The following is a 27,360-nucleotide window of genomic DNA, read 5'->3' as shown; positions in this document are numbered from 1 at the left end:
GGCTTGGCTATCTCTGCAACAGGGCTTATTCTAACACATGCAACTTGGCTTTACAACTGGCTCTTGATCAGTGCCAAGATTTTAACTCTAAGGAAACCTGAATTTGAAAACATAACTCTGAGCATGTTCAAAACTAAGCAGTGTAACAGCTGTGCTGGTGTTTCCTTTTTGTTCTCCTGGGGTGTAGGTCTCAGCTCTGTTATACAGAACATCATTTTTGAGACCTAAATGCTTTTAGCTTGAAAATTCAACAAAACATCCTTTTCTAAATTTTGTTTTTCTTAAAATTTGTATGCCTAGCAGCTTTCTTCCACCCACCTCCACATTTCTCAGTTAATCATTTGAACATTTACCGACAGGCCACATGGCTCTGTAGTTACTTGCTTTGAAAATAAAGCCATAATAGTTTTTATGAAAACTGGGTAAATATCCTTGCAATTCTATTTTAGTGACTAGTCCCAACAAGGCAATTACTCATGGCGAACATCCAGAATATCCTTTTAGACTTTCACGTTTTCCCTGTGTGTCAGTACTCTACAGGGCATTTAGCAAAGGTTTTTGTTTTGTTTTGTTTTCTTCCCAAGATAATCCAGACCAAATCATTGGAAACAGCAATTTGGGATGCATCCAGGTCATGAGAGGAGGGAATAATAGATGAGCTGACCAACACCACCACTGAAATTTGAGGTGGATGACCGGAACGTGGCTGACATTTGTTCATCTCTGCCTTATGGTGATTGGCATTAATTCTCTAGGCAGCTGGTCACCCAGCCCTCCTCCCAAGGATAAGGGTCTTCATTTCCCCCATTTTATTCATTCCCTAACTCTTTTAGGGAAAAGCGAAAAACGGTTACCACTGTGCCAGTCTGCTGAGGGCAAATTGAGATAATATGTAGGAGAGTTTCTCATAGGAGATAAGTGACTCTAATGTCCCATGGTTGGTATTATCATTAATAACACTGTTAGGTTCAACATGGACATGTACAGTATACCATATTCTAGCCCCCAAATTAACCTCAGGATGTTAGGTATCCTTGGTCTTCTCATTGTTTCAGATGAGTAAACTGGACCTCAGAGAGGTCTAACAATTTTCCAAGGCCACATGCAGTGTGGTAGTTCTGGGAAAACACTTAGGCATTTTCCAACCTGCTATGTACTGTTTCCCACACATACTTCTGGGTATGAGGCAGGTGGGCAGGAGAAGAAGTACCACCTTTGAAAAGTACAACTATAAACTCCCAATTAAAAATAACACTTTGAAGTGTTTGTTTGGAGGTGGAAACTATAATTTATATGGCGGCCCCTCAGATACCTGAGAACCCATGGGACTGCCTTTTAGAAAGTGGAATGAAGTCTCCTCTATTTCCTCAGCATTACTCATTGAAAGGGGAGTTCAGGAAATGTCCTTGGCTTGGTTCTTCAAGGCCTTTTCTTAACAAGTTATAGGATTTTAAAGATTTCTATTTAAATATTGCTTCTTATTTATGGTTGAATGGCCAAAGCAAGTTACTTCACTTCTCTGAGTTTCCCTTTCTATGTCAGGAAATCAGACATGCAGTGTTTATCCCTATTTTGTGAAGATTAAAACAGAGGTGTTAACTGGGCGCCAGTGGCTCACAACTATAATCCTAGCTACTCAAGAGGCTGAGATCAAAGGATTGGGGTTCGAAGCCAGCCTGGGCAGGAGAGTCCATGAGATTCTTCCAATTAACCACCAGAAAAATGATAGTGAGGCTGTGGCTCAAGAGCACTAGCCTTGAGTGAAAGAGTTCAGAGATAGCGCTCAGGTCCTGAGTTCAAGCACCACAGCTGCCCAGAGAAAGAGAGAGAAGAGGTATAATATGTGGGATTCATTAAGACCTTTCAAAGTCAACCACACCAAAGCATGTTATGAGTGCTTACTATGAGTTTCTCTTCATAAATGTCTCCCAAACGGTATATACTTGGAATACTTCCATTGTTCCGATAGGTAAAATGAGGAACCAAAATCATGTTCACATTAGACCATTTGATTTATTTCCAAATACTATCTCTTTCCAGGACACCATGATGCCTTCTCATTGCCAATTTGCCATTCCATTTCAAAGTATTACATTACATGTTTTGCCTGTCACTCATGGCTCATGCCTGTAACCTTAGCTATTCAGGTGGCCAAAATTTGAGGATTGTGGTACAAAACCAGCCTGTGTAAAAAAAATTTTAAAGTCTGTGAGTCTCTTATCCCCCAATTAACCACCAAAAAAAGTGGAGCCATGGCTGAAGTGGTAGAGCATTAGCCTTGAGCAAAAAGCTGAGGGTCAGTGCCCAGGCTCTGAGTTAAAACTTCAGGATTAGCATACTCCCATGCACACACACACACATACACACACACACACACACACACACATCATATGTTCTACTTATAATTATGATTACTTTTCTCCAATTTTGCCTTGCTTTATTGTTTACAGTACAGTTCAAGATTACTTCTAGTCCTAGATCAATAGCCTTCCTTATATGGTGTCTTTCTACATATCTGAGTGCCTGGCAGTGGTGGGGGAGGACATATGTACTAAATGTCCATGAATTGCATGGCTGGTACACATTGTGGCCTTGCTTTTTATTTCTCATATGCTACTAATTATATAAACACAAACATATACACATCCAACTGAGTTCAGCAGCTTTGAACCATGCCTGGCTATTTTAAGCACTTTCATTTCCTTCTATTGACAATTATTTGGCACCCTTGTATGCCTGCAGTGTAATTAATGGAAAGTAACATAAGAAAATTAAGTGTCCTAATTAAAGATTAGAGGAAATGTTACTCAGTTTGTCTGAGTTAGACATTAAATTTAGGTTATTAGCATTGGCTGCTGGCCTTTTGTCTGAGAAATGTGTTTTACTGAGTCGTTTTGCTTTCATTCAGATGCATGTTGCTGTTGCTTTTATTTTCCTAATACAGGAAGTAGTAACTCCCTTTATTATATTAAGCTGTTTCCGTTCTAAGATGCTTCTGCAAGCTGGGTCCACATTTTCCTATGTCAGGCTGATCTTACATGTTGTGTGTTTGGTTCCTGAAACCATTTAAGCATTGATGGAAACTATTAGCATATTTGTGCAGCTTTCATAGAGAGAAATTACTTAGCCTAAAACCCCTCTTTTACTCCAAGGAAAAACCTTTCCATCTTAGATGATGCTGTATGCTTTCTGCTAATGCACGATGATCTTCGTGGGCAATTTTAATACAGAACCAAAGAGGCTTGGGGTTTCAAAACAATGCTTTGGAGTTTTCTTATCTGGGCCTGGATTCAAATGTGGCTTCCATCAGCCAGTGACAACAAATGGTTTCAACTAATGCCTGCTGCTTGGCTACAGAGGCCCCAGGCCTCTTCTATTCATGTCTGGGCAGGTGTTTATGTCACACAGAAAATACTGTCACCTCTGACTTTTACAGATGATGTAGGATTAAGTGTTTTCAGATGACTGGTGGACTTCAAAATAACCTTAAGAATTCACCTCGACCCCTGCCCCTTAAGGCTTTGAGGGAGAGTGCTGTCCATCCTACAAAATGTCCTGACTGTCACACCCAGGAACTAATTTGCTAGGAAGATGGGGAACATAATTTGTCCTCCATGACCTTCCAGCATTCTCCCTAGACTTCTTATGTCTGCAGTGTATACCATCTTTTGCAAGAAACAAGTTCCATGTGTGAAGTTGCTCTTTTCCTTTCTATTTAGAAGAGGATTTAGCCCTGTTAATTTGATCTTAAAACTCTTGCTTCAAGAAATGATCCTTGAAAATGTCCTAAAATTTATCATGGTAATAGTTGTGTAACTCAGTGAATATGCTATAAACTATTGATTTGTACCTTCTAGAAGTGTTCAGATTTTTATGTAGATTATATTTCAGTGAAGTTACTGTGTATGTGAAATACACAGATTCTCCTTGGTTCAGAATTGTAATCTTTAATAAATAAGCTTACATGCTCATATTAAATTTGCTTGAGGTTTTAAAATCCATTCCATTTGATTCCCCTGAGCCTTTTAATTTCCAAGCCAAAAAAATCCTTTGTATTTAGTTTAACCTATGTACATTGTTTATTAACCAACAAGCAAATATTGAGCACCTCTTGAGCTGCAGAAATCCAGTTGTTATAGGAACAATGGGGATGTAGGAAGAGGAGTGATTGTCAGAGGTATTATTAATAATAAATTAAAGTAGCAATTGGAACGGCAACCATTCTGTTGGGCAAGCACAATAGTGTCTTAACTGTGATGGTGGTGACAGGGAGCCAACAATTGAGCCCCTGCTAATGGCCCAACTGGGGAAGGGCTTGAAAAGAAGGAATGAGTGGTTTACATTACAAAGGGGTTGTCTGAGAGCTGCTCAAGTGTGGTCAGGAGGAGAGGTCAGGCTGGAGACAGCAAGGATGATAACCATGGAGCTGTCAAGGGCATCTTGGGGCTTTAGGCAAGGGCTGTGGCAGTTTGGTGCAGCCTCTGAAGCAGATAAATCTTAGTCCTGCCTAGGATTGACTGATAACAATGAGAAGATAAGTGACCAAACCAGGAGGCCTGGACTAGTGTCCAGAATCTAAAAGTGAATCCTGAGATTCATCAACATATTGGCTGCAAATACTCCCAGGTTTCCTCTGATCAGAATTGGCCCATTCTGAGGGGAATAAGAATTCTGTAATGTCTCTGTGTATGTGCCTGTGTGTATGCTTATCATACTGTGATTGGCAGATCTATTATAAAGAGTATGTTCTTGACATTTGATGAACTGCTCATGACTATACATTTCTAAATCTCTCTCTCCTCTCTATCTCCTCCCCCTTTTGCCTGATACATTAAGATATATTTTTAAAAATCATGACCATCTGTAATCCATACACATTGTCTCATTTGTTCTAATACTGTCCTAGGTAGCATTTTTTTCTTCCAGTCTAGGATACAAGCAGAGGACTATGTATAGTGTTCAGTTTTTATGCATTAGAGACAGAGCAAAAGAGTGTGAGGAAGCAAATGGGGCAAAACATTTACTCAGTAAAGGTTGTTTACTGAGTGAAGGAATATTCTCCCTGTGTGACCCTGCTGGCCTTTTTATCCTATCATAAGACCTAGACTCTGGCCAACTACACCACAGTCCCAAGGGCATCCTCTTTGCTCCTCAAATAAATCACATTGTTCCCACATGTGCGCCTTTGCATTTAGGGTGCCCTCCTCTCGGGCAGCTACACAGGCTAGTTAGTTCTCAGTTGAAGTGACATTTCCAAGAGACAACATCCTTTTCAATGAAGTAATGACCCAATCACTTTCTATCTCTGTATTTAAATTATCTATCTAGCCCCATGAAGAGCTGATAATTTTTTCTGTCTTATTAACTACTGTCTCCAAAATGTCCAAAGCAGTACTTGACACTTGGTTGGTGCTCAAAAACTGTGAGCTGAATGAATATACTAGCTAAGTTGTGATAGTAGTGCCTTATAGATATGCTTTAAGTAAAATGTTCCAGAAGTCTAATCAAGGGATATGTTCTCATAGAGAAAAATCTTGATCCTACTTTGGAATATTCTCATAGTCATTCATCAATAATTAATTCAACATTTTAATTTAATATTAAATGCTTGAGACATCCAATCATTAGATTACCCCCAGATCTAATAATATGAGAACCTATGAGGAAGAAGAGGAGAAAGAGGAGGAGGAGGAGGAATGCAATATCTGTAAGATATATAGATATACGAATTCAATTTCTACCAATAGTCTGAGCTTAAGAAAACTATATGAAAACAATTCATCATGCTATGGAATTATGAACTTTTTTTTAACCTTTTTCACAATTCTTTCATATGGTTCTGTTGTTCATTAAAAATAGTTTTGAGAGAAAAACAATATGAGATAGATACCATTGGGCACTAATGAGACTGTAAAATGTTACTTAGAGTTGAAAAGAATTGGTTGATTTTGGCATGCTTAGTAAAGCTTTATGATAATTGATCTGTGCTTTCAAAAGACAGGACTTTTGAGGTTGGTAAGTGGCCTAAACAAAAATAGGAAGGGAACAACAAGATCCCAGAAGAGTGAAGAGACATTTCAGACTGAGAATCATATTTTAGAATATCTTTAAGGTCAGGCAGATGAGCATGTAGATTTGAAGTGGAAATGAATAAGGAACGATTATAATTTCTTGAAGAAAAAGGAGCATGAGGGCATGGGTGTTTGGGGAAAATTTTGCTCGGTACAGACTGAAACCATGCTGGCAGCTAGCAGGGTAAGGCCACTGCCCATCTGGTGCCCATGGCAGACTCCAAAGTCAACCACAACCTTATTCTGTGTGGACATAGCTTCATCTAGCCTCACTCAGGCCTTAGCCAGCTATTCCTAATCAATCCGAGTTGGCCATGAGATATGTCAGTCTCTCTCAGTGTGGTAAAAGGGAAGTTAACCACATGAAGGAGGTAGACAGGTGAACCTCCAAAGGCTGAAAATCTGGATTTTAGTAGTAGTTCTGAGAATAAAATAAGGAAAAGTATCTTAAGATGTTTCCTTTGCATCTATAAATTTGTGTTTTAATTAGGGCCAGAAATAGAGATATGTGTGTGTGTGACTCATTATACTTATCCAGATGTTAAAGAAATATATTTTCTAGGTCCTTGTCAGTAGTATATAGTTTGCAGGAACTTGCTTTCAAAGAATCATGTCTTAAAATATTTAATAAACCTTAAAAACGGTAACTTCAACAAATGATGTGCCATAAAAAAAATGGCTTGCCTGTTTTTAATCTAGAAATATTTACACGCACCTGCTCTGTCCATTTGTGGGCGTTAAGTTGTCAGAATATGTTAAGATACTATTTTGGGTTTTAAAGAAAGTTTTTTTCTGTTATTTTTGAAAGTGGTTCTTAAGTTGCAAAATAGCAAACAAAATTAAAAATAAAATGGAATTGCCTCGTCTTTGGTGTCTGAGGAAGCTTCTCCTCTTGTCAGTGTGTGGGCTGCAAGTGGAACAGAATGTTTATCTTAGCTACATGTTGAAGTTGGAAAATAAAGCTAGCAATAGCCAAAAGGCCTTCTTTTGCACAACTTATCACAGAAGGGAAAACATAAGTCTAGTGGCAAATCCACTCTCCTTTATAAGCTAGTATTGATTGGATGGCCCTGAAAACATTGTTACTTTGCCATAGTAAAGAGCAGTTCTGTCCACTTGTTTGGTTTAAAGCTCCATCCCCAGACATCTGACTCAAGGTTTGATTTCTGGGCCCAGTGGCAGAAGAATATTTTATTATTTTATTTACTTATCATTTTATTCCTTTTCTTCTTTTTGTCTTTATCTCCCCTTCTCATCATTTATGACTCCTGATCAAGAGCTTACAAGATCCTATGAAGAAACTAGTTGAGAAAGAAGAAAAGAAGATCACCCGGCAGGAAAGCAAAGGAGCATCAGTGCAGGAGCCCAGTCAGTAAGTCCCAGGCCCCTGCTCCTGGCATGGCTTCCTCCATCCTGACTAGCCAACTCCAAACCAGTGCTCCGCCCAGAGTAACCATCCCCCTTCCTGAGACCCATGGCTGGTAGCCTAAAAAGTTCCCACACTGTTCCTCCCCATGGTGCCTGGCTTCCTGTCTCCTGTCTCAGCCTCAGATTTGTGAATATGAATCCTATCCAGTCCTGTTGTCACTCCCGCTCACAAGATGCTGCCTTAGACAAGAAATCCCCTGGCTTTTCTTATAGAAGCTGGTGACTTAGGAAATTGCCTTGGTAATGCACAAAAGGACTGAGCTATTCTCCTATCAAAATACTGGTTGTGACATTTTTGTCTTCACTGCTCGAACTGTTTTCTCCTCTGTGAAGCAGAGAGCAGTTTCCAGTGCAGGAAGTGACTGCCCACCTCTGTGCCTTACCTCTGTGTAAACAAAGCAGCTGCCTGGGTCATTAGAAACACCACAGTGAACTTTGCAACACAGATGGCACATGGTTCCTTATTCCATCCAGCAAGAAGGAGAGTTAAATGTGAATTGGTGAATGCGAGTCATTTTTCTATGGCAATATAATAGCTCTCTGGAATGCAATTGCTCTTTGAACTGGCTGACCTAGGAAAACAAAGTTGCTACTGCCCTTGGCCCCATTACTTTTCTACACATCACAAAATTTAGATGACCATTTTGTGGTAAAATAGCCTGGTATTGTTACCATACTTCTAAATAAAATTTCAGATATATTTTTTCAGATATGTTTTTGTTCCATTGAAACATTTGCTACCAATATTACCTTGCTTTGTTTTTTTTAAAAGCAATTTAAAAGAAAATTCTCTAGCAGAGAATGAAGACAAGTTCTCATTGTCTAACAAATTCCAAAATGTGATCTGGATCTAATTTGATTGGCTCTTTATGAGAAGTGTATTTAACTTATTCCTGGTAAGAATAATAATGCTAGCTATCCTTTAGTAAGCACCTACCAAGTTCTAGTCCCAGCGCTAGGTGTTCTATCTAACTCATTCTCTTGCTGAGCCTGAATGTTCACTGTAAGCATTTCCCCAGTATGTAAAGGCTGGAGGAGAGGCTTGTGGATGTTAGGATCTGCTCCATGTGTGGTAAAAGGCTGAGTGAGGGCCAACACCTTCTCTTTACCAAATGAGTTAACACAAAACAATGCACTCACCTTTACTCAAAAGGGAACCAGCCAGAAGTTTCTCAATTCATTTTAATTTTAGATTTCAAGTATTTCAGTAAATCATTTTTTAAAGCTTATAAAGGCAAGTCAGTTGCCAGGGGGGCACATTTGTAACCCTAGCTCCTCAGGCGGCTGAGATCTGAGAATCCCAGTTCAAAGCCTGCCCAAGCAGACAAATCCCAGAGTCTCTGATGACTGCTTAACTGAAAAAGCTGGAAGTGGAAGTGTGGCTTAAGTGGTAAAGTGCTAACCTTCTGCAAAAAAAAATAATAAAAAAAAAAAAACAGTGAGAACACGAGGCATGAAGCAGTGGAGTTCAAAGATTAGTACTGGAAAAACAACAACAGCAACAAAAAGCTCAAAAGGTAATGAGCTAGTGATTACTTTAAATGACAGTAAAAACTTAAAGGAATTTTATTCAGAAATATGAGGTAGAAAAGACCTTGGTGCTAGAAAATATATACTATGTAAATGATTATATATTGATTTTTCTCCCTGCCCACTTGTGTGAACTGAAATAATAGTTGTATTGAAAATCTGACCATATTATAAATGTAACATTTGCAGAACCTGGTGGCTAAACTTTCTTTTTATTTTAAGATTAATTTCATTAGAAGATGAAAACCAGATCAACGAATCCTCCGGTTTCAATAGTAAGTTGTGATTTTTCATTTCAAAGTGAATACAACTTCTGAAATACAATTTGATACTCAATAATCCACTCATTTTCTTATTTTTACAAACTCCATATCTAATTGAGAAAAAACTACATTAATTTGCATCCTACAGCTTCAAATATGTGTTCAAACATTAATGATGTCAATCCTCCAAGAAACCCTATAACATTACTGAGAAATTCTGTGTATTTTGAGCCAGAAAAATGGTGGCCTTATACTTCAGTGCCACCTTTCAGGAAGCAGCTATGAATAGGACCTGGAGAAAGCTATTTCCACAACAGATTATAAAGCTGCTGTCATTGCCTTGACAAGTCCTAACTGCCACATGTGCTATGGAGATATTCTTGAGAAGATCATTTTGCTATTACATCAGATCATGTAGACCTTAGGCATTTGTAGGTTAATGTTGGTCATTGTTAAAGAGGTCAACAGGGCTCCAATTCTGCTCTGACTGTAATGACTGTTAACTGGTCTCTCAGGTGAACCCCAACCTGTTGTGTCAGGAGAAGGGGATCAAAGCATTAAAAGATGACATGTTTGAGGAGAAGGGTTTCTTGCTATGCTATCTCTTGTCTTTTGCACAGTCTCCTTGTCTCATGAAGGGTAATAGTAGATGAGAATCATGGTGAAACTAATGTGGTATAATGCCAAGACTTTCACCCTTAAACCTAAGACCATCAGAGACGCAGGGGAGCATTTTGCAGGTGTTGTGAGCTCTCTTCAGCCAGGCTCTTTGGGAGACACATCCATCTCTGCCCTGCCTAACCTTGTGCTCAGGCAGCCTTTTCAGAAGATGGCAGGCTACAAAACAGGTTCTTGAACTTTCCCTCTTTGCTATCCTCTACTGTCCCATCTACTTTACCAAATGACCTGATACTTCCCCTACTCCACTCATCCATTTGCTTTTCTCCTATCATCCTTTAAACAGAGAATAAAACAGCAGGAAAAAGCAGAAGCAGCTCACTATTTGCCTTCAGGGCCTGGCTTCCTGTCATATGCTCCTGCGTGTGTGCCTTCAATACTGGTGGACTTGTCCATTTGTTCAGCAGATGTTCACTGAGGGCTTCCTCTGCCAGGCACGGCACTGGGCTCCAGCCAGATAGTGGTACCACACATATATTCAGATCCTTCCAGGATGGGGTGCACAGTCAAAAGAAGAAGCAGATGGTAGCCTACTCATCACACAACTCAGGCATCTCCAACTTTGGGGAGAGTTATCGAGGAAACGTGCAGGGCTCTGGGCTTGACCTGTGTGAAGGGATGCAGTAAAAGCTAAAACCAAGTCCTATTACAAGATTGTTATCACAAAAGAAGCAGCCTAGGCAAAAGTTTGTGAGCAAGGAAGGAAACAAAAGTCAGAAGAGCTACATTGCAGAGCACAACAAGGGAGAAGGGAACAGGGAACAAGTGGTGGAGAGGCTGGTCCTAATCCTACTACTGGCCATGGAAGAGCTCTGTCTACACAGATCTCAGCCTTCACCCTCAGTGTCGCTCAGTGAGCCTATGTGTGAATCATTCGTGGTTAGGAAATTGGGAGTTATTGGACAGAATAAATTTAGTTCTGTGGGGGAAAAAAGGAAGTAAACTCTAGTTGATCATTGTATACATGTTACTAATCTCTGTGTATTTGTACAACATATGCCTGTGCTGGAGAAAATGACCAGTTTCTCTTTCCTTGTATGGTATAATTGGGTGTAGTGTTTGCATCACATTTTTAGATTGTTTTATATATACACAGGATAGAATCCATTATAATGAAATGTCCTCTGCCTTTTATTCTGTGACCTACAGAAAGTCTAACACATGAACAAACCAACTTTTAAGGCTGTCTTGTTGCATGCATACACATGTGTTGATACACACACAAGTTTTTACATTAGAGCAGATTTAGTTCACAGCATAATTGAATGCAAGGCAGAGATTTCCCCTATACATCCTGAGCCCACATATGAATAAACTCCTCTTCTGTCTCATCCTATACCAGCATATGGTATCTGTTAGAATCAATGAGCCTAGGGTTCATTCTTGGTATTGTATATTTTCTTTGTATTAAAATATAAAATGATCTTTGTATTAAAATATAAAATGATATTTTATATATAAAATAAAAAATATAAACTGTCCTCTGGTGCCCTGTGTTTCACCTATTCATCTCACCCTCCCCCAGGTCCTGATCTTTTTACTGTTTCCATAGTTCTGCCTTTCCCAGAATGTCATATTCATCCTTTTCAAACTGGTTTCTTTCACTCAATAGTCAGTTGTTTCCATTTTAGACAGGACCATAAGGCTAAAGGTTATTAACACCATCATTGCAGTCACACATTTATCTATGGAAGGAAAATGGTTGGGTTTTCATAATATAAATTTCTGGGATATCTACCAGACAAAGCAGAGATTCAGATTTAGAGATTTTTCCTTCATCGAGAGCTAACTGGACCAAAACATATTCTTCTTCTGTATGAGTGGATTTATGGATGCTTTCTTGTCCTGAAACTGTGTATCTACCCCACACTACAGTCCTTTGTGAATCTAAACACCGCTCGAAGTCAATGATAACCAATTACATATGTTATATTACAGCTGAAGATAGAAAAAATATTTTATCTGCCATAGACAAAACCTCTACATATGATTCTTGTTCAGGTAATCTAGATGAAGGAAAATAATCAATTTAAATAATTTAACTCAAAATCCATATGAAATGAAACTAATTCATAATTCCTTTCTTTTCCCTTTTCTAAAGGACCTATAAATGAACTATTAGACATGAAACCTGAGGATGGAGGTAAGAGTTATACATTTCTTCAAAGTTTATAATCTGTTGGATTTCTAATTATTTTTTCACATGCAAGAAAAATGTACTATTTGTCATTTTAATAGCTTTGCATTTCTAAGCAAAACATATTTAGGTGGCTCTCTTTATAAATGGCCTTAAATATGCCCAGGCACATTTTAGTATGTCTGGATCTGTTTCTGTTACTACATTTAATTTCATAATGCTCAAACTATCATTGTTAAAAGTTATGCCAAAAGTCATTTAATGGTAGGAAAATAAGACTTTCTCAATCAGATAGATATAGAATTGAATTTTGATTTTACCATAAATAGCCAAGATATAAATTCACTAAGCCATATTTGTGTTTGTCAAGTGCAGCAAAAGAAACAATCTTGCTGGGTTACTGTCAAGATTGGAGATTGGGTGTGTGAAAGATATTTTGTGGTTCCTGACCATTCTTGAAATGGTGACCAGAAATGACAACAGCAATGTTAGCAAGTGGTTTACTGTGCTAAATCTTCACTGAACCTTAGTGTGAAATTCAGAAGGAGAGTTTTCCAAAGTCCTTTCCAACTTCATCAGACCTAAAATTCCTGACTAAAGACCTCCTCAAAAGAGAATCCAGAGGGGCTGGGGATATGGCCTAGTGGCAAGAGTGCTTGCCGCCTTTACATGAAGCCCTGGGTTCAATTCCCCAGCACCAAATATACAGAAAGCGGCCAGAAGTGGCGCTATGGCTCCAGTGGCAGAGTGCTAGCCTTGAGCAAAAAGAAGCCAGGGACAGTCAGTGCTCAGGCCCTGAGTTCAAGCCCCAGGACTGGCAAAAGAGAGAGAGAGAGAGAGAGAGAGAGAGAGAGAGAGAGAGAGAGAGAGAGAGAGAGGAGAATCCAGAGCCATGCATTTAAGATTATATATATATGGTGCTATGTGATCCCAAAGATCTGAGTGAATCCAGCTTGATCAGAGCCTTTGCTCTCCATCATACCATAGGTTTCCTTTCAGTAATTAATTTACCAAGAATCTAAAATAGCTCTGACATTCTTCTCTGGTCATATGATTTCTTACAGAAGAGAAACTGGCCAGAGCAACCTTGTGGGACTCAGTTAACTAGGACAGATGATTCAACTCATTCTGAGCTTGATATGTATTTTAGGCAGCCTTCATGTCACAGTGACAGATCCCCAAAAGAAAATTCAAAGGAGGAAAGACGTACTTTGGCTCTTGCTTTCAGAAATTTTAGTCCATGACTGGCTGGCTCCATTGCTCGCAGGCTTGTGGCAAGGCAGAAACATGAGGAAGGGTGTGGCAGAGGAAAGCTGCTCACCTCATGGCTGCCAAGAAGCAAAGAGGAATAACAGGAAAGAGCAAGAGCCAAGACTTACCCATCAAAGAAACACCCTTAGTGACCCACTTCCTCCAGCTAAGCCCCAATTTATCAGTTCTACTGCTGCTCAATAGTTCACTCAGAATTTTAATCCATCAATGGATTAAACCATTGATTAGGTCAGAACCCTCTGTTCTAGAAACACTTTCACACATACACCCAGAGGTGTGCTTTACCAATCTCCTAGGCCTTTTTCAATCCAATCAAGATTAACACCAGCAAAATAGGGATTTAATTGACGGTATGAGCAGAAGAGAGTCTTTGGCAAATAGATGACAACTATTATTAAAGTTTCGTTGTTGTTTTTAGGGGAATATTGCCACAACTTTGGCATTAACTTTCCAGGATTTAGGAAGATGAACTGAGAGCAGAATCTGCTTTTCTTACTCTTTTTATCTTATTGTACATTGAATACCATGCAATATTCATGAATATCTGCACATTTCATCAAAATAAGTAGCTGGGCACTGGTGACTCAACCTGTAATCTGAAGTACTCAGGAGGCTGAGATGTGAGGATCATGGTTCTAAGTCAGCTTGGGCAGGAAAGTCTGTAAGACTCTTATCTCCAGTGAATCACAGAAAAACCTGGAAGTGGCTGTATGGCTCAAGTGGTAGAGTGCTAGCCTTCAGCAAAAAGAGCCTAAGGACAGTGCCCAGACTCATAGTTCAAGCCCTAGGACCAGCAAAAAAAATAATTTTTAAAAAGTTATCTATAAATATTGATGTGCCACTAGGTAGTGAAATGAACAAGCAAGGAGTTAATAAAGATTGCCATACATGGCCTCCATTTTTTAATTGTAATGGTAATGCACAGATGAGTTACAGTTACATAAGTCAGGTAGTCAGTGCATTTCCTTTTGGACAATGTCACCCCTTCATGGCTACCTTTTTACAAAAACTTTTACCCCTTGGTTTAAGAATAGAATAATTTAAATGGAATAAGGATTTCTTACAAATTATGTTTGGAGTAGGGAAATACCAAAACAATAATAATAAACACTACCCAGTTTCAGCCACTATTAGCATATTTCAGTTCATTTCCATGGTTAGGTTGATATCATCCTAATCCATAATCTTGTCTATATAATTATTTGCTTTTTAATCATCCTATTTAACTTAATTATTACGTTTTTGAATATGTAGTGTACTTATACTTATTTTTAAAACTAAGGTTATTATAAAAAGAAAAACACTTTCAAAGCTAGGCTTGTGGTTCAAGTGGTAGAGTACCTGTCTAGTTAGCAAGAGGTGTTGAGTTCAAAACTCAATATTGATAAACAAATTCTCACTCTTGTTCCTGTTCCCTAGGCCTTCCCATATTTTGATATTCCTGTCTCCCAGGATATCCTGCTAGATTTTCTGTACTCAGACACAGTAGTAAATTGATATTTTCCTGTTTCTTTTCCCTCTCTTCCAAAATTAAAGAAATAAAATTCTTAGCTTTTGACATGGATATTTAATTTACATTTAGTAGTAATGGTATAACACTAAACCAGTAACCAGCACTTCTTCGCAGAATTAAATGCTGCTCTCTGACATAAATGGCTTACTTTTATAACCTTTTTCAGTCAAAATAAGTTGTGCCAAAATAGGTTGGAGTGAGATTGACATCTTCCAATGCACTTAAAATAACTTTTCTATCTCCTTGCTTATAGTTACCATCTTTTGTTAGTTTTGTAGAATACCAACTTGTGCCTTTGCAGGGCAACAGTTCAAAGATGGATATATAAGTGTGTTCTCCCCCAACATACTTGTTCTCAGGCAGAAAAATGGAATTACAAATCTTGTCACCTAAATGCTGTATCTCACACTACCTCTTTTCCTTTTACTCCTGGGTCCTCTCCAGGCTTGAGCAATGCTTCCCCGCTCTGAGCCTCTTCTGGATTGTCAACCCTCAGGATAACATAAGATTAAATATTAATGCATCTGCAAGTATAAATATACTTTCCCATTGCACAGGGAACTAGTGACTGAAGACAATAATCATTAATGTGTTGGCTTCGAAATGTGTGCCCTTTGGAAAGCTGCCACAGGGCCCAAATCCTGAATTAAAATGCTGATTATAATATGTAAAACATAGTCAAAGAAATAAAAAGAGCTTAATCCAGGGATGGTTGACTTTATAGGACTTGCAGGCTGTAAGCTCTGGCTCCCTGCTGCTTGGGGGCCTGGTTACTCCCAATGGTAATTCTTTTAAACAGTAATGGCTAAGCTGGAATATGGTGTTATCACAAAGCAAACCACTTATGACACCAGGAACCAGTGTCCAGAAAATCACTCCAACCCAGTGCCATAATGAAATTCACTTTCTTCTATTAAATGCTAATGTAATGGAAAAACACATATGAGTATAGTTTATAAAAAATGTTTTAGGTGGAATAAAACTTGGTACACTTTGAGATACTTGAAAGTGGACCTGAATTTGCCTTATGAGCACACATGACAACTCTACTTCAATTCATGAGTTATATAACACATACAGGTCTTTGTGTTCCTTCAAGTTTGACCAAGAAAAATAGCATATAACTGAACAAAGAAAAGTTACATAAGAATTCAATGTACTCACCAAGTACCAGTTGCTCACCCCTTTGATCCTCCTCCTTAGGAGGAGGATCCTTAGCTCCTTAGGAGGCTGAGATACAGAGAATCACAGTTTTAAGCCAGCCCAGGCAGAAAATTCCTAAATAACCAGCAAAATATCAGGTTTGGAGGTATAGCTGGAATAGTAGCATACAAGCTAACCAAGCAAGTCAAACAAGCAAGCACAGGCCCCAAGTACAACCAATGCCAGAGAAAAAGAAAGAAAAGAAGAAAAAAAAAGATGAACTTAACTCACCTCAGTCTTATCATTTTTTTCTTACTCAAAAGACCCTTCTCTAGAACAAGGTTATCTGAGCCAATTAAAATTTTTTATTGTCTAGAATACAATAACATATTTGTCGTCTGTGACTTCCTTGGTTACTATTTGTAAATCCAGATTCTGAGTATGGATCAAATGACAGCTCATTCAGTGTTAAGAGAACTGGGTGAAAACCTTTGGCCCATAGCAATCATACCTAGTTACCTCCCAGTGCCTAGCTCCTCCTGAGCCATTCAGACCTGGCCCCTGAAGTCAGCTGCATATTCAGGCTAGGCTAGATTGCTTCCTGCTTGTGAGTGATACTTATTTCCTTATGTATGTTCATAAGCTTTTCCTCCTTCCTGCCTCACAGTATTCTCAGATGTGCTACTAGCTGTGATTCTTTTCATGAAATAGTGATCCCCTTTTTTCCCCTGGTGCTGGGAATGGAACTCATTTCTTATATGTGCTAAACAAGTGCTCTACCACCGAGCCACATCCCTCACCCAGAAATCATAGACTTCTAAAATCAAAAACTCTACTTAAACATCATGCAGTCACTCAGAAGTATTCTATGTAGATTTGTCCCTAAAGATATTTAGCCCCTTCCCTAGGTTTCATGTATTCTCAGTGAGATTGCAAAAATCGAGTACTGAAATGGAGGAGCAGAGACTTAAAAACCATCAACAAGCTTCTTAGATTTTCATTTTGTTGTTGTTGTTATTCTTAGATCCAACATAATTGGATTGTTGTTGTTTTCAAAGAGTTAGTAGGAATGAGGGATGCCTGCTCCCTACCCCATCTGTTCTTGTTGTAATGTGTGTCTTTTTTCTTTCTTTCTTTCTTTTTCCTTTTTAACAGAAGGGAGTTTTTAGAAGCAGCATTCTTGAATTCTGAACAAGTACAGCTTGTTACCAGAGCCTTGTATGATGTAAAATATTTTTCTGGTTAGCCATTTTTGTAAGGTGGTTTCCTCCTCATCTTCCCCTACTCTCGACTGGGTTGAGGGGAGGGCTGTGTTGGTGTTTGGGGTTTTCATTGGTGCTATGGGCATGTGGCCTTTAAGATTAGTCATTCTGTGGGGAGTAGAGGCTGGGGAGAAACCCAAAGGAGGGAGTCTTCCTGTTTCACACATAGTGGAGGTAAATTAAGTGACATTTATCTGTTTGCTTCCCGTGTTCTCATTTTCGGTCTATGAAGCTGTGTTTCTGTCTTCTGTGCTTCTAATTTATGCTGAGGTCATGAAACTCAGTATGATTTCAAAAATACTAATCTGAGTCGTCACCTGTTTCCCACACACTGCCTAAACTTCAGAGCTTCCTCTGTGTTTCAGTGTTTCCCAGACAGAACTCACTGTTTGAGGATCAGTTCTTTAGGAAATGGTTTCCTAAATCCAAAGCAATCATTGGCTGGGCTGCTTATTTTAGCATCCTGGGCAGTCAGTCCATGGGAAGTGGGTCTGCTTCTCCAGCAGCAGAACACAGCCTTGGTGCTGACATCTTGCTGCACTGCCTTTGGAGTCCTCTGGCCTTAGAAGGCTTCAGCACAAAACACCAAAGCCACTGTATCCATTTCTTGAAGACCTTAAATAATTTATAGTCTGTGTCAGTTCATACATGAGATCCTAAATAGGTTCTGAAATAAAAACAACTTGGAAAAAAAAACAAACCTTGAGTCTGGTCTCCAACCAGATGCTCTGTAACTACTAAATTAGATGACCTTGGATGTATTTTTTTTTCTCATCTATAAAATGAGTTGGAGGCGATGGTCCCTAAAATCCCTTTGGGGAAAAAACAGATTCCCAGGAAGGTACATTGGTAAGCAGGGGACCCTTGCTGAAATGTGGGCTTCCTGGATGGCAGTGTTTGATAGGTGGCTGGAAGAGCTGCATTAGAGTTTGACTACAGCTTGAGTACTACTCACAGGAGAGCTTTTGGTCAGTTGTCCAGTGGGGCCGTTGAAGGATTTTGAGTAATAATTGCAGCTTAACTGAGCAGAGGTACATGATAGGAGGCAACTTCACTGAAAGAGCTTTCCAAAAAGAATTTGTCATCAGCTTAGGAAAGTGGAGTTGAAGACAGAGATTTGGGAATGTTCAAGTTGAGATCGGAGCTGTGAGAATAGATAGACAAGATTTTTGGAAGAAATTATGGAAGAGAGGTGTGACAGTTTAGGATGCAATGTTAAGAGCAACTAGAGGGGGGCTGGGGATACGGCCTAGTAGCAAGAGTGCTTGCCTTGTATACATGAGGCCCTGGGTTCGATTCCCCAGCACCACATAAACAGAAAATGGCCAGAAGTGGCGCTGTGGCTCAAGTGGCAGAGTGCTAGCCTTGAGCAAAAAGAAGCCAGGGACAGTGCTCAGGCCCTGAGTTCAAGGCCCAGGACTGGCCAAAAAAAAAAAAAAAGAGCAACTAGAGTAGGAAGGGGTGCTGAGAAGATAATATCAAGGTGATTGAAGGCCATCCAAGAGAGCCACTTCAAGGACAACATTTCTTTCTTTCTTTCTTTTTGTTTTTGTTTTTGTTTTGCCAGTCCTGGCCCTTAGACTCCGGGCCTGAGCACTATCCTTGGCTTCTTTTTGCTCAAGGCTAGTACTCTGCCACTTGAGCCACAGCGCCACTTCTGGCCATTTTCTGTATATGTGGTGCTGGGGAATTGAACACAGGGCTTCATGTATAGGAGGTAAGCACTCTTGCCACTAGGCCATATTCCCAGCCCAGGACAACATTTCTTGAGGAAGTAAACAGTGCAAAATGTCACAGAAGTTGAGACCTGAGGAAAGGCAGTTCAAACCAGCTCTTGGGGTCTCACCTAAATCTATAAGACAGCCACTACATTGTGGTGTGGGGACAGGAACTTCATTCCAAGCAGATGAAAAAAAAAGTAGAACATGTGGCTGTGGAAGGAAGAAGAAACCATAACAGTAACCTGAAAGGCCAAGAGCAGATGGACAGAAGCAAAGGAAGGTAGCTTATTGTTGGAATGTGCGTACCTCTCCTAAGGCCAGAGAAAGAAACATTGGGAAATGAAAGAGTAAAGATGCCAGGGTTGAATAATGGTGTGTGAACAGAGACTGCTGAAAGGAGAGGTTACAGAGAAGGCTAACTTGGAAAGGAAGAGAAAATGCATGAAGGGCTACAGAGTTGGCATTTGGGTAGAATATGGGTATATCATCTCTGTTAGCTGTTACTTTTATAGTAGCGTCTGTAGTTCATTATCTGATATGAAAGTAAGCATGGAAACTTGGGAAACATCCACAAAGAGAGCAAAGAGGCTGAGGAGTGTCTACAAGGTTGGCCCCTGAGAGATCCACAAACTTTGCTCATTCTTTAAGCCAAAAGCAGAAGAGAGTCCCACAAACCAGTAACGATCTTTGTCTCCATAGGTGAAACCTCTGATATGTAGCTCTTCTTAATAGTTCTCTTGAGCAGCTCATCAATCTCCCTGTGTGTGTCTTCATTTTCTGTCAGTGGAGTTGAATTATTTTCAAAGAAAATGATAACATGATTTGATTCTCAAGCATCTACTGACACAGTTATTTCTCAAGTCTTGACTTGTCTAGTTACAGACCTCAACCTGTCCTTTTCTACTTATAATTAAGCTTTTCTTACAAGTTATATATAGTAATTTCAGGCATCTTAATTACCATTGCAATAATTGGGAGGTTTCTGTGTTTTATGGTTCAAGTCAGTGCCAGTTTCATTGAGTTTAGCTAAGTAATAAGTATTCTTAAAAGAGTAAATCTTCACTATGCTGTCTATTTTAACTCTCAGATAACTGAGATGCTAAATAATAGACCACATTCAATGGTAGACCTCATTATAAGCAAAATCTGTATCAAGAATTGGCTATCAAGAGTATGGATTCCTTTTTCTTTGTGTGACTCAATAGATAAGTTTTATGGGATACTTATTAGCCAGGAATCTTTTGGCTGCAAAGATAGAAACCAGTCTTGTTACAAGCTTTTTTAAAGGGTATTGGTCCATGTAACTAAGGACACACAGCAATAGATTGGCTTTAATCAAGACTAGATCCAAGAGCTTAGACAATGCTGGTAAGATTATCTCTCCAGAGCCAGCTACCAGTGGCTCATACTTGTAATCCTACCTACTCAGGGAGACTGAGATCTGAGGGTCCCAGTTCAAAGTCAGCCTGGACATGAAAGTCAGTGAGACTCTTATCTTCAATAAACCACAGTGGCTCAAGTGGTAGAGCACTAGCATTGAACACAAAAACTCACAGACAACAATTAGGCCCTGGGTTTGAGCCACAGGACTGGCAGAGGGGAAAAAAAAATCTTTCCAGCTCTTCAAGTTGTTTCTGTCTGTGTACTTTCTATTTTCACAAGAAGCCTCTAATTTGTACCTTTGGGTCTTGGAATCACAAAGAAAGAGAATCTCTCTTCCATCAGTCCCATATAACAAATTCAGGGAAGTCTCCAGCACATGCCCTCCCCTCAACCAGTCATTGTGGCCTAAGAAATGGAGGAAGCTGGCCTGCCTTAGACACATACCTATCTTTCAGTTGAGGGGATTCTAAGACCTACCTTGCAAAGACTACATGGAGAAGGTATTTTTGCTAAGTTAGCAAAAACCACTGAAGTGTGTTCTAAACACCCTAGCATAAAAGCTAAGCAATAAAGATAGAACTTTTACAGATTGGTTATTTTTCAAGAACTACTGCATTATCATTCATTGTCGCTTGTGTTCATTATGCTCTTCTCTGGATAGACACCTAGATTCCAGCAGCGAGGCTTCCCCTGGGGAAAGGTCTAGAGGAATTGACTACAGCAGAAACACAAGGTTCACGCAAAGCCATCCTCTGAGGATCTGCTTGTTGGTTTGAACTGGCTCCAGTTAAATGGGTTTGGTTCAAAGTAAACCAGGAGAAGGGCTTGGGGCATCCTAGTCCCACCTAAAATCAGGAAGCATAGAGACCAGGAAGGCTCATCTAGGGGATGGGAGGAAAGGATGTGTAAACACACAAACCCAGGATACAACTCACATAGCTCCTTCCTGCATGTGCACAGGTCTGCTGCCTGTCCCACCTTGCCAGCCCTGCCTTCCACACAATGCATACATAGCCTGGGGTGGCCCCTCTGCTACCCTTTTCCTCCAGCACTGTCTCAGAAGCTTCTTTACAATGCCAGTTTCCCCATCTTCTCACCCCCAGGCTATGGCTCAGTAAAAATGTCTTTGATAACACAAACAATAAAAAATGCTTAAATTAGACAGTTGCCTGATTAAAGTGATGTTTTGCCACTATTTTAAAACCACAGTGATATAAGTGACTAGACTTCTCCCCTCCCTGATTTACAGCCAGTCTGCTCAGCACATCAAAAATCCCCTTAATCTTTAGATCTTTATGTAACGTGGGTGAAAATAGATTTAGTGAAGCTGACACCACCATGAAGCTGTATTTTTTAAAGCCGCACTTACTAGCTATTGTAAACATACATGTGTATTTGAGGAAAACCTGGTCATCTCATCTAATATGAGAGAATTATAATGTAACTCCAACAAAGTATGAAACATGATTCCCCACCCCCACTTCATGGCTTAACAATAAAGATATTTACAATTTGCAAGTAGCAGTTAGCTACCACTGAAATTAAAATAAAAATGGTTAATACCATCAGTTCTTGGTTCTCCAAATATGTTGAAAACTCAGTGAAAGGGCCTGCTAGAGGATTTCTGGTTGTATTTGAAATCCTGCTTGTATTTGCTATGCAGTCTTTTGTCCATATTCACACTTCCTTCCAGGTAGCAATGAGTGTTCAAATGTTCCTTTAGTCTTTGCAACAACACTCCAAGGTGGGCCTCTGCAATGCTTTGTCTTTAGAGATGAAAACACAGAGGCTCAGTGGGTATCTATACAGCAAGGAAGAATTATCTGGAGATACTCTTGAGTTCTGATGCCCCTTTCTACCCTCTTTGCTGTGTCCTGGCATATGAAGCTTACACTCTAGATCAACCCTTAGTTTGCCCTCTTTCTCTGTTACTCTCTCACTGCTGCCTTCAACTACCTAGACCCACCCACCTTCCTTGGCTTCCTACAGCTGTGTTTCAGCCAAGTTGCCTGTCTGCTGGCATTGCTGGGCCTCTGACATACTCCCCTGAGCAAGGGTGTGGTGAGCTTTTCTCCCCAGCCTGGGTGGCAGGACAGGCTGCCACATGGTTGTGTTGGCTGCTACAGCCCAGGCAATGTGGATTGAGGGCTTGTGTGGGAAGATTCGGGAAGCTTTACAGAAAAGGAACTAAGATCTCCAACAAGCTTTCAATCCTGGCTTTCTTTCAGATCTGAGAAATGTTTTGGTAAAATCTGCTGTTTATGTTAAGAAAAAACCCACACCCTAGAACTTTTCAGGACATGTCATTGTAATCCAATGATGCTTAGTAACTGGGCTAACTTTGGAGGAAGAGGGACAAAGGAATGTGACATTAATTTCAATGCTAAAATCTGTCAGAAAGGCTAGGCTCTGGGGTGGCTCATGCCTATAATCCTAGCTACTTAGGAGGCAAAGATCTGGGGATCAGAGTTCAAAGCCAGGTTGAGCAGAAAAGCCCACAGGACACCTATCTCCACTTTAAGTAGCAAAAAGCTGGAGGTAGAAGTGTGGCTCAAGTATTAGAGAACTTAAGCTTGGACAAAAAAGCCAAGTGAGATTGCAAGGCCCAGAGTTCAAGCCCCAATACTTGTAGAAGAAAGGAGGAAAGAAAAAGAAAGGAAGGAAGGGAGGGTGGGAAGGAGGGAGGGAGGGAGGGACGGAGGGAGGGAGGGAGGGAGGGAGGGAGGGAGGGAGGGAGGGAGGGAGGGAGGGAGGAAAGAAAGAAAGAAAGAAAGAAAGAAAGAAAGAAAGAAAGAAAGAAAGAAAGAAAGAAAGAAAGAAAGAAAGAAAGAAAGAAAGAAAGAGAAAGAAAAGAGAAAACAAGGAAAAGGAAAAGGAGGTTATAATGGGATACATTCATATTTGGATGAACTTTTTCTTAAATCTAGCCACCAGCTAATCTGTCAGAGTTCGGTCCCGCAGACACTTAATTACTGAGGCTCAAGCCCTGAGAAGTCATGTGTTCTGTGCTCTGTTGCCTTCCTCAGCTTGCCTGGATCCAAAGGCAGGACCCGCAGAGCCTGAAGGTGCTGAGAAAGATGACTTGCTGCTGTTGAGTGAGATCTTTAATGCGTCCTCCCTGGAAGAGGGTGAGTTCAGCAAAGAGTGGGCTGCAGTGTTTGGAGAGCATCGTCTGAAGGAGCCAGTGCCCACTGGGCCCCCAGGAGAGCTGGATCTGAAGCCCCCAGCAGGGTCTGGATTCCTTCCTTCGCAGCTTTTAGACCAAAATCTGAAAGACTTACAGGCCTCACTCCAAGGTATATACTGCGGTGACTGAAATTAGCTTCCTTTCCTTATTCATTCTTTGTTCTTTATTTTTATGGAAAGGCATATTTGGTCCTTGTTGTATTATCTGTTATGTCTTCTATATTTTTATTTCCCTTTTTTCTCGTTTGTGTTGTATTTTTATTTCCAATCCAGTGACTTTTAAGCTGAAACTCCTGAATCACTTCCTAACTTTAAGATATTCAGTTTAAGACCTATTCTTTCTGATAATGTCCTCCCAAGGTTAACATTTCTTATTAGGAAAATGTTAAAAGATTGGCTTTCAATCACATTCTCTTCCTTTGATTAAGGCTTTGTTTTTTTGTTTTATATTGGTGCCAATACTAGGGCTTGAACTCAGGGCCTTTTACTCCCTTTAACTTTCTCATTCAAGGTTGGTGCCCTACCACTTTGAGCCACCATTCCACTTCCAGCTTTTTGCTGGCTAACTAGAGCTAAGAGTCTCTCAGATTTCCATGCTCAGTCTGGCTTCAAACTGCAATTCTCTTGAGTAGCTAGGATTACAGATGTGAGCCAGCACCTGGTTTGATTAAGGGTTTTTTTGTGGCATACAAGTGGGGCTCAAATTGCCTCCATGATTATGGCCCTGTTGGCTTGGCTACCCATACCTGGTCATCAGCCTGTTTGCCACAAAGCAGAGCTTCTCATAGGCAGGTAAAAATTCCCTCTTTCATATCGACTTTCATTCCTCTGGTCCTTGAACTTTGGGTTCAATCTTGATTTTATCTTATATTTGCTTTCTCCCTCCTGTCCCCCCACCCCAAGTTTTCCCCCAGCATTTCCTGAAACAGAGGCAGTGAGCTTGAATAGTGTCAGAGAAAAAAAAGGGGTTCCACGCTGACCTAAGGCAGTCAACACCACTAGCATGGAAGGCTTCAAAATACAATAAGGCTCAACAGCAGGCCACATGCCGGTTAGCATGTTCCCACTTTGGTTTAAATTACAAAAACTCAGGTTGAAATGTGCTTTTGAGTTACTAAACAGGCAGGCCTCAGGAAATAAACCATTTCCTTCTATCTCAATACTTGATTTTCCTAGCATGCAACATGAATTGTTAAGACAGATATTACTATTAAGAAATTCTCAAATTGTTCTGTGTTTTTTTTCTTTCCTGTGAATTTAGGCTATCTTCCTAATAAACAACATGTTTATCTGGCACTTAAAACTAAGAACAAACAGCAAAGGCAAAATGATTAAGTAATTATGGGCTATTACAACCTCGGGTCTTTGGAGATGAGGTCATAGATTCAGAAGTTGGTGGGCAAGACAACAAAAAAAAGTCTGACTTCTTTTTTTATGAAATTCCTGATACCTTTTATCTTCCTTTATGAGTTCTACTTTGTCACCTTCACATGTATTAGAATAATGGAGGTAAAGATTGTAGGAATAAGTGAAATCCAGTAGTGTTGTTCAACCCCTGGTTTCACCCTGAGTTTCACCAGCTCCTATACTGGAGTTTAGACTGTGAGACTGCCAACTGACTTGCATTTTACCCCACCCACCTGTGGTGGAGGTGCTAAGGGGCGTGGGAGAGTTGGGAGGCCAGAGCCTGAATATTCAGCCTATTTCTTTGAGGCACCGGAGACTTTCCAGCTGTGTTATAGACTGATCCTCATTCAGGCCTTCCCCAGGCTTTGGATGTCAGAGCAGGGTAAATGTTGGAGGACATCAGGATAGAGGAGGCAGGCTCCAGAATTTTCTAGGGATATGCTGGAGAGATGAGTTTCCAGCACAGATTTTTTCAGAGGGTGGGGATTAGCCACCTGGATACCTGGGCATAGAAGACAACTTGTACTAAAGCCCAGTGTGACACTGTGCTGGCCTTACATATGATTGATGCAGACTAAGCAAGGAGAAAAAGCTCTCAGAAGCCATGGATGTTAAACCATCTTGTAGACAAGGTTACCTCACAGTGACTACCTTGTAGGCTGGGCCACATAGATAGTAACCATTTAGAAAACCTTAATGCCATTTTCAGCCCAAGTGAAATTGGGAACCGTTACAGCATCTTCAGCCATGAAGTGACATGCTCTGAGTTACTATTTAAAGGCTCTCTTTGGCTGCTAAAAGTATCCTTCCATCCACTGAGCTTCTAGCAAGAGCAATTTTAAGGGCGTTCTTTTGTTATTGCTGAGTTCTCAAGTTTCCTTTACATATTCTCATCTACCAGTAGAACGCCTAGGGGACTCAAAATGACAAGAAGGTCACACCTAAGTGGCTGAGAGAAGAAGCCTGTTCAGCTTCTAACCTACCCTCCAACTCCCATCACATCCCACCTCACTTCCATCCCATGTTTCCCATGGTTTAGGGAACCTCGAAAACATACGGGATACAAATAGAGATTGGGTTCCTGCTTCAGTGGTGGGGCATGGCATCATGCTCATTCACCTGTACAGTTCTGTCAGGGCTGGCTCCTCCCACCTTCCAAAAGAAGGGATGGAGATTGGCCTAATAAGACTTTTTATCTTGCTGCTTCCATGGCCTAGAACAACCATCTATATACATGAATACAGTTATATATACATAACAGTGTAATAAATGGTAACTATTCAACTCTGGCTACCTTCTGATTAACCAGATCATCTCAAAAACTAAGTCTAAAAACCTCTGAAACCATTAAGTAGCTAAACTAAATGTGGCCTAGAGAGGCTTCCTGGCACTTTGGATCAGTGAAACAATATGGTGGGGTTCAGAGTTGCTCCTGCAAGTGACCCCTTTTCCCAGTCTGCAGCCTGTGGTTAAGTCTCTCCAACTCTCTTGTTCTCTTCCTTCTTGTGTGTAAAATGAGGTATTAGACTCACTGTGGTGTCTTCTAACCTGTGGGCTAACCTGTACTTCAAAGATGCTGAAATTTCAAATCATGTGATTTGTAGATTTGTAGGTAGTAAGAAAGCACTCCAGATGGCACCTGCCATGGGCCAAACACTATGCCCTGTCTTTTTACCTATGTCACCTTATGCTCTTATTCCATACCCTTCCCAGACAGGTGTTATCATCATCTGCATTTTGTAGTCTGGAAAACTAGGGAACCCAGTGGCTAAGTAGATGGCCCAAGGTCACACACCTAATAGGGACAGCAAGACTCTGAATGTGGCCTTCACCTTTCACTAGAACCTCCTGAGGCTTCTCCACACTGTGTCTTTAATCCAGTGGCTCCCATCATGGCCATTCAGGCATTTCATCGGATGCTGCAAGAGGAAGAGCAGGGCTTGTCAGGATAAGCCTAGTAACACACAGGAACAAGGGCATCCTCAGGTAGCCATAGAGGAGCATTATGAGTATGGAGAGACAATGAACTTGTTCAACACTTAAGTTCAATAGTGTTCCAGAAACTGGATTGTCCCAGAAGTCTTTATGGACTTACATGTCTGTAGTGAGTCTCATCACTATCCTAGCTCTCTTGAGGAGTCAAAGCTCTACTCAGGGTCAGAGAACCTAAGTGGGAAGTTCTGGCTGCCTCCAAAGTTCCTCAGCCTCTCCTACAATCTCATGTCCTTGTGCCTCATTCTATCTTCTCTGTTTTTTCTGCCTGAGATTCTCCTCTGCCCACCTTCTTCTCCTTGACACCTCTCATCATTCTGTTCCCCAGCCTTCTGGAAGGATGCCAAAGAAAAGAGACTTAAAGAACAATGATT

General features: G+C 40.4%; 1 protein-coding gene across 4 annotated transcripts in view; it reads left to right on the top strand.

Annotated features, from left to right (window-relative positions):
- The window catches only part of Ica1 (islet cell autoantigen 1), a 137,953-nt gene that overhangs the window by 103,000 nt on the left and 7,593 nt on the right, over positions 1–27,360 (top strand). For 3 of the 4 annotated variants that reach the window (XM_048340079.1, XM_048340078.1, XM_048340077.1), the window contains 5 exons: positions 7,349–7,443; positions 9,252–9,304; positions 11,909–11,971; positions 12,072–12,113; positions 23,428–23,697. In XM_048340079.1, coding sequence (XP_048196036.1) covers positions 7,349–7,443; positions 9,252–9,304; positions 11,909–11,971; positions 12,072–12,113; positions 23,428–23,697 — 523 coding nt within the window. The remainder of the gene's footprint in view (positions 1–7,348; positions 7,444–9,251; positions 9,305–11,908; positions 11,972–12,071; positions 12,114–23,427; positions 23,698–27,360) is intronic. The other variant, XM_048340082.1, reaches the window with a different exon arrangement.

The sequence above is a fragment of the Perognathus longimembris genome, chromosome 2 (genome assembly GCF_023159225.1).
Source record: "Perognathus longimembris pacificus isolate PPM17 chromosome 2, ASM2315922v1, whole genome shotgun sequence".
NCBI lineage: Eukaryota > Metazoa > Chordata > Mammalia > Rodentia > Heteromyidae > Perognathus > Perognathus longimembris.
This window is presented reverse-complemented; position numbering and strand designations above follow the sequence as displayed.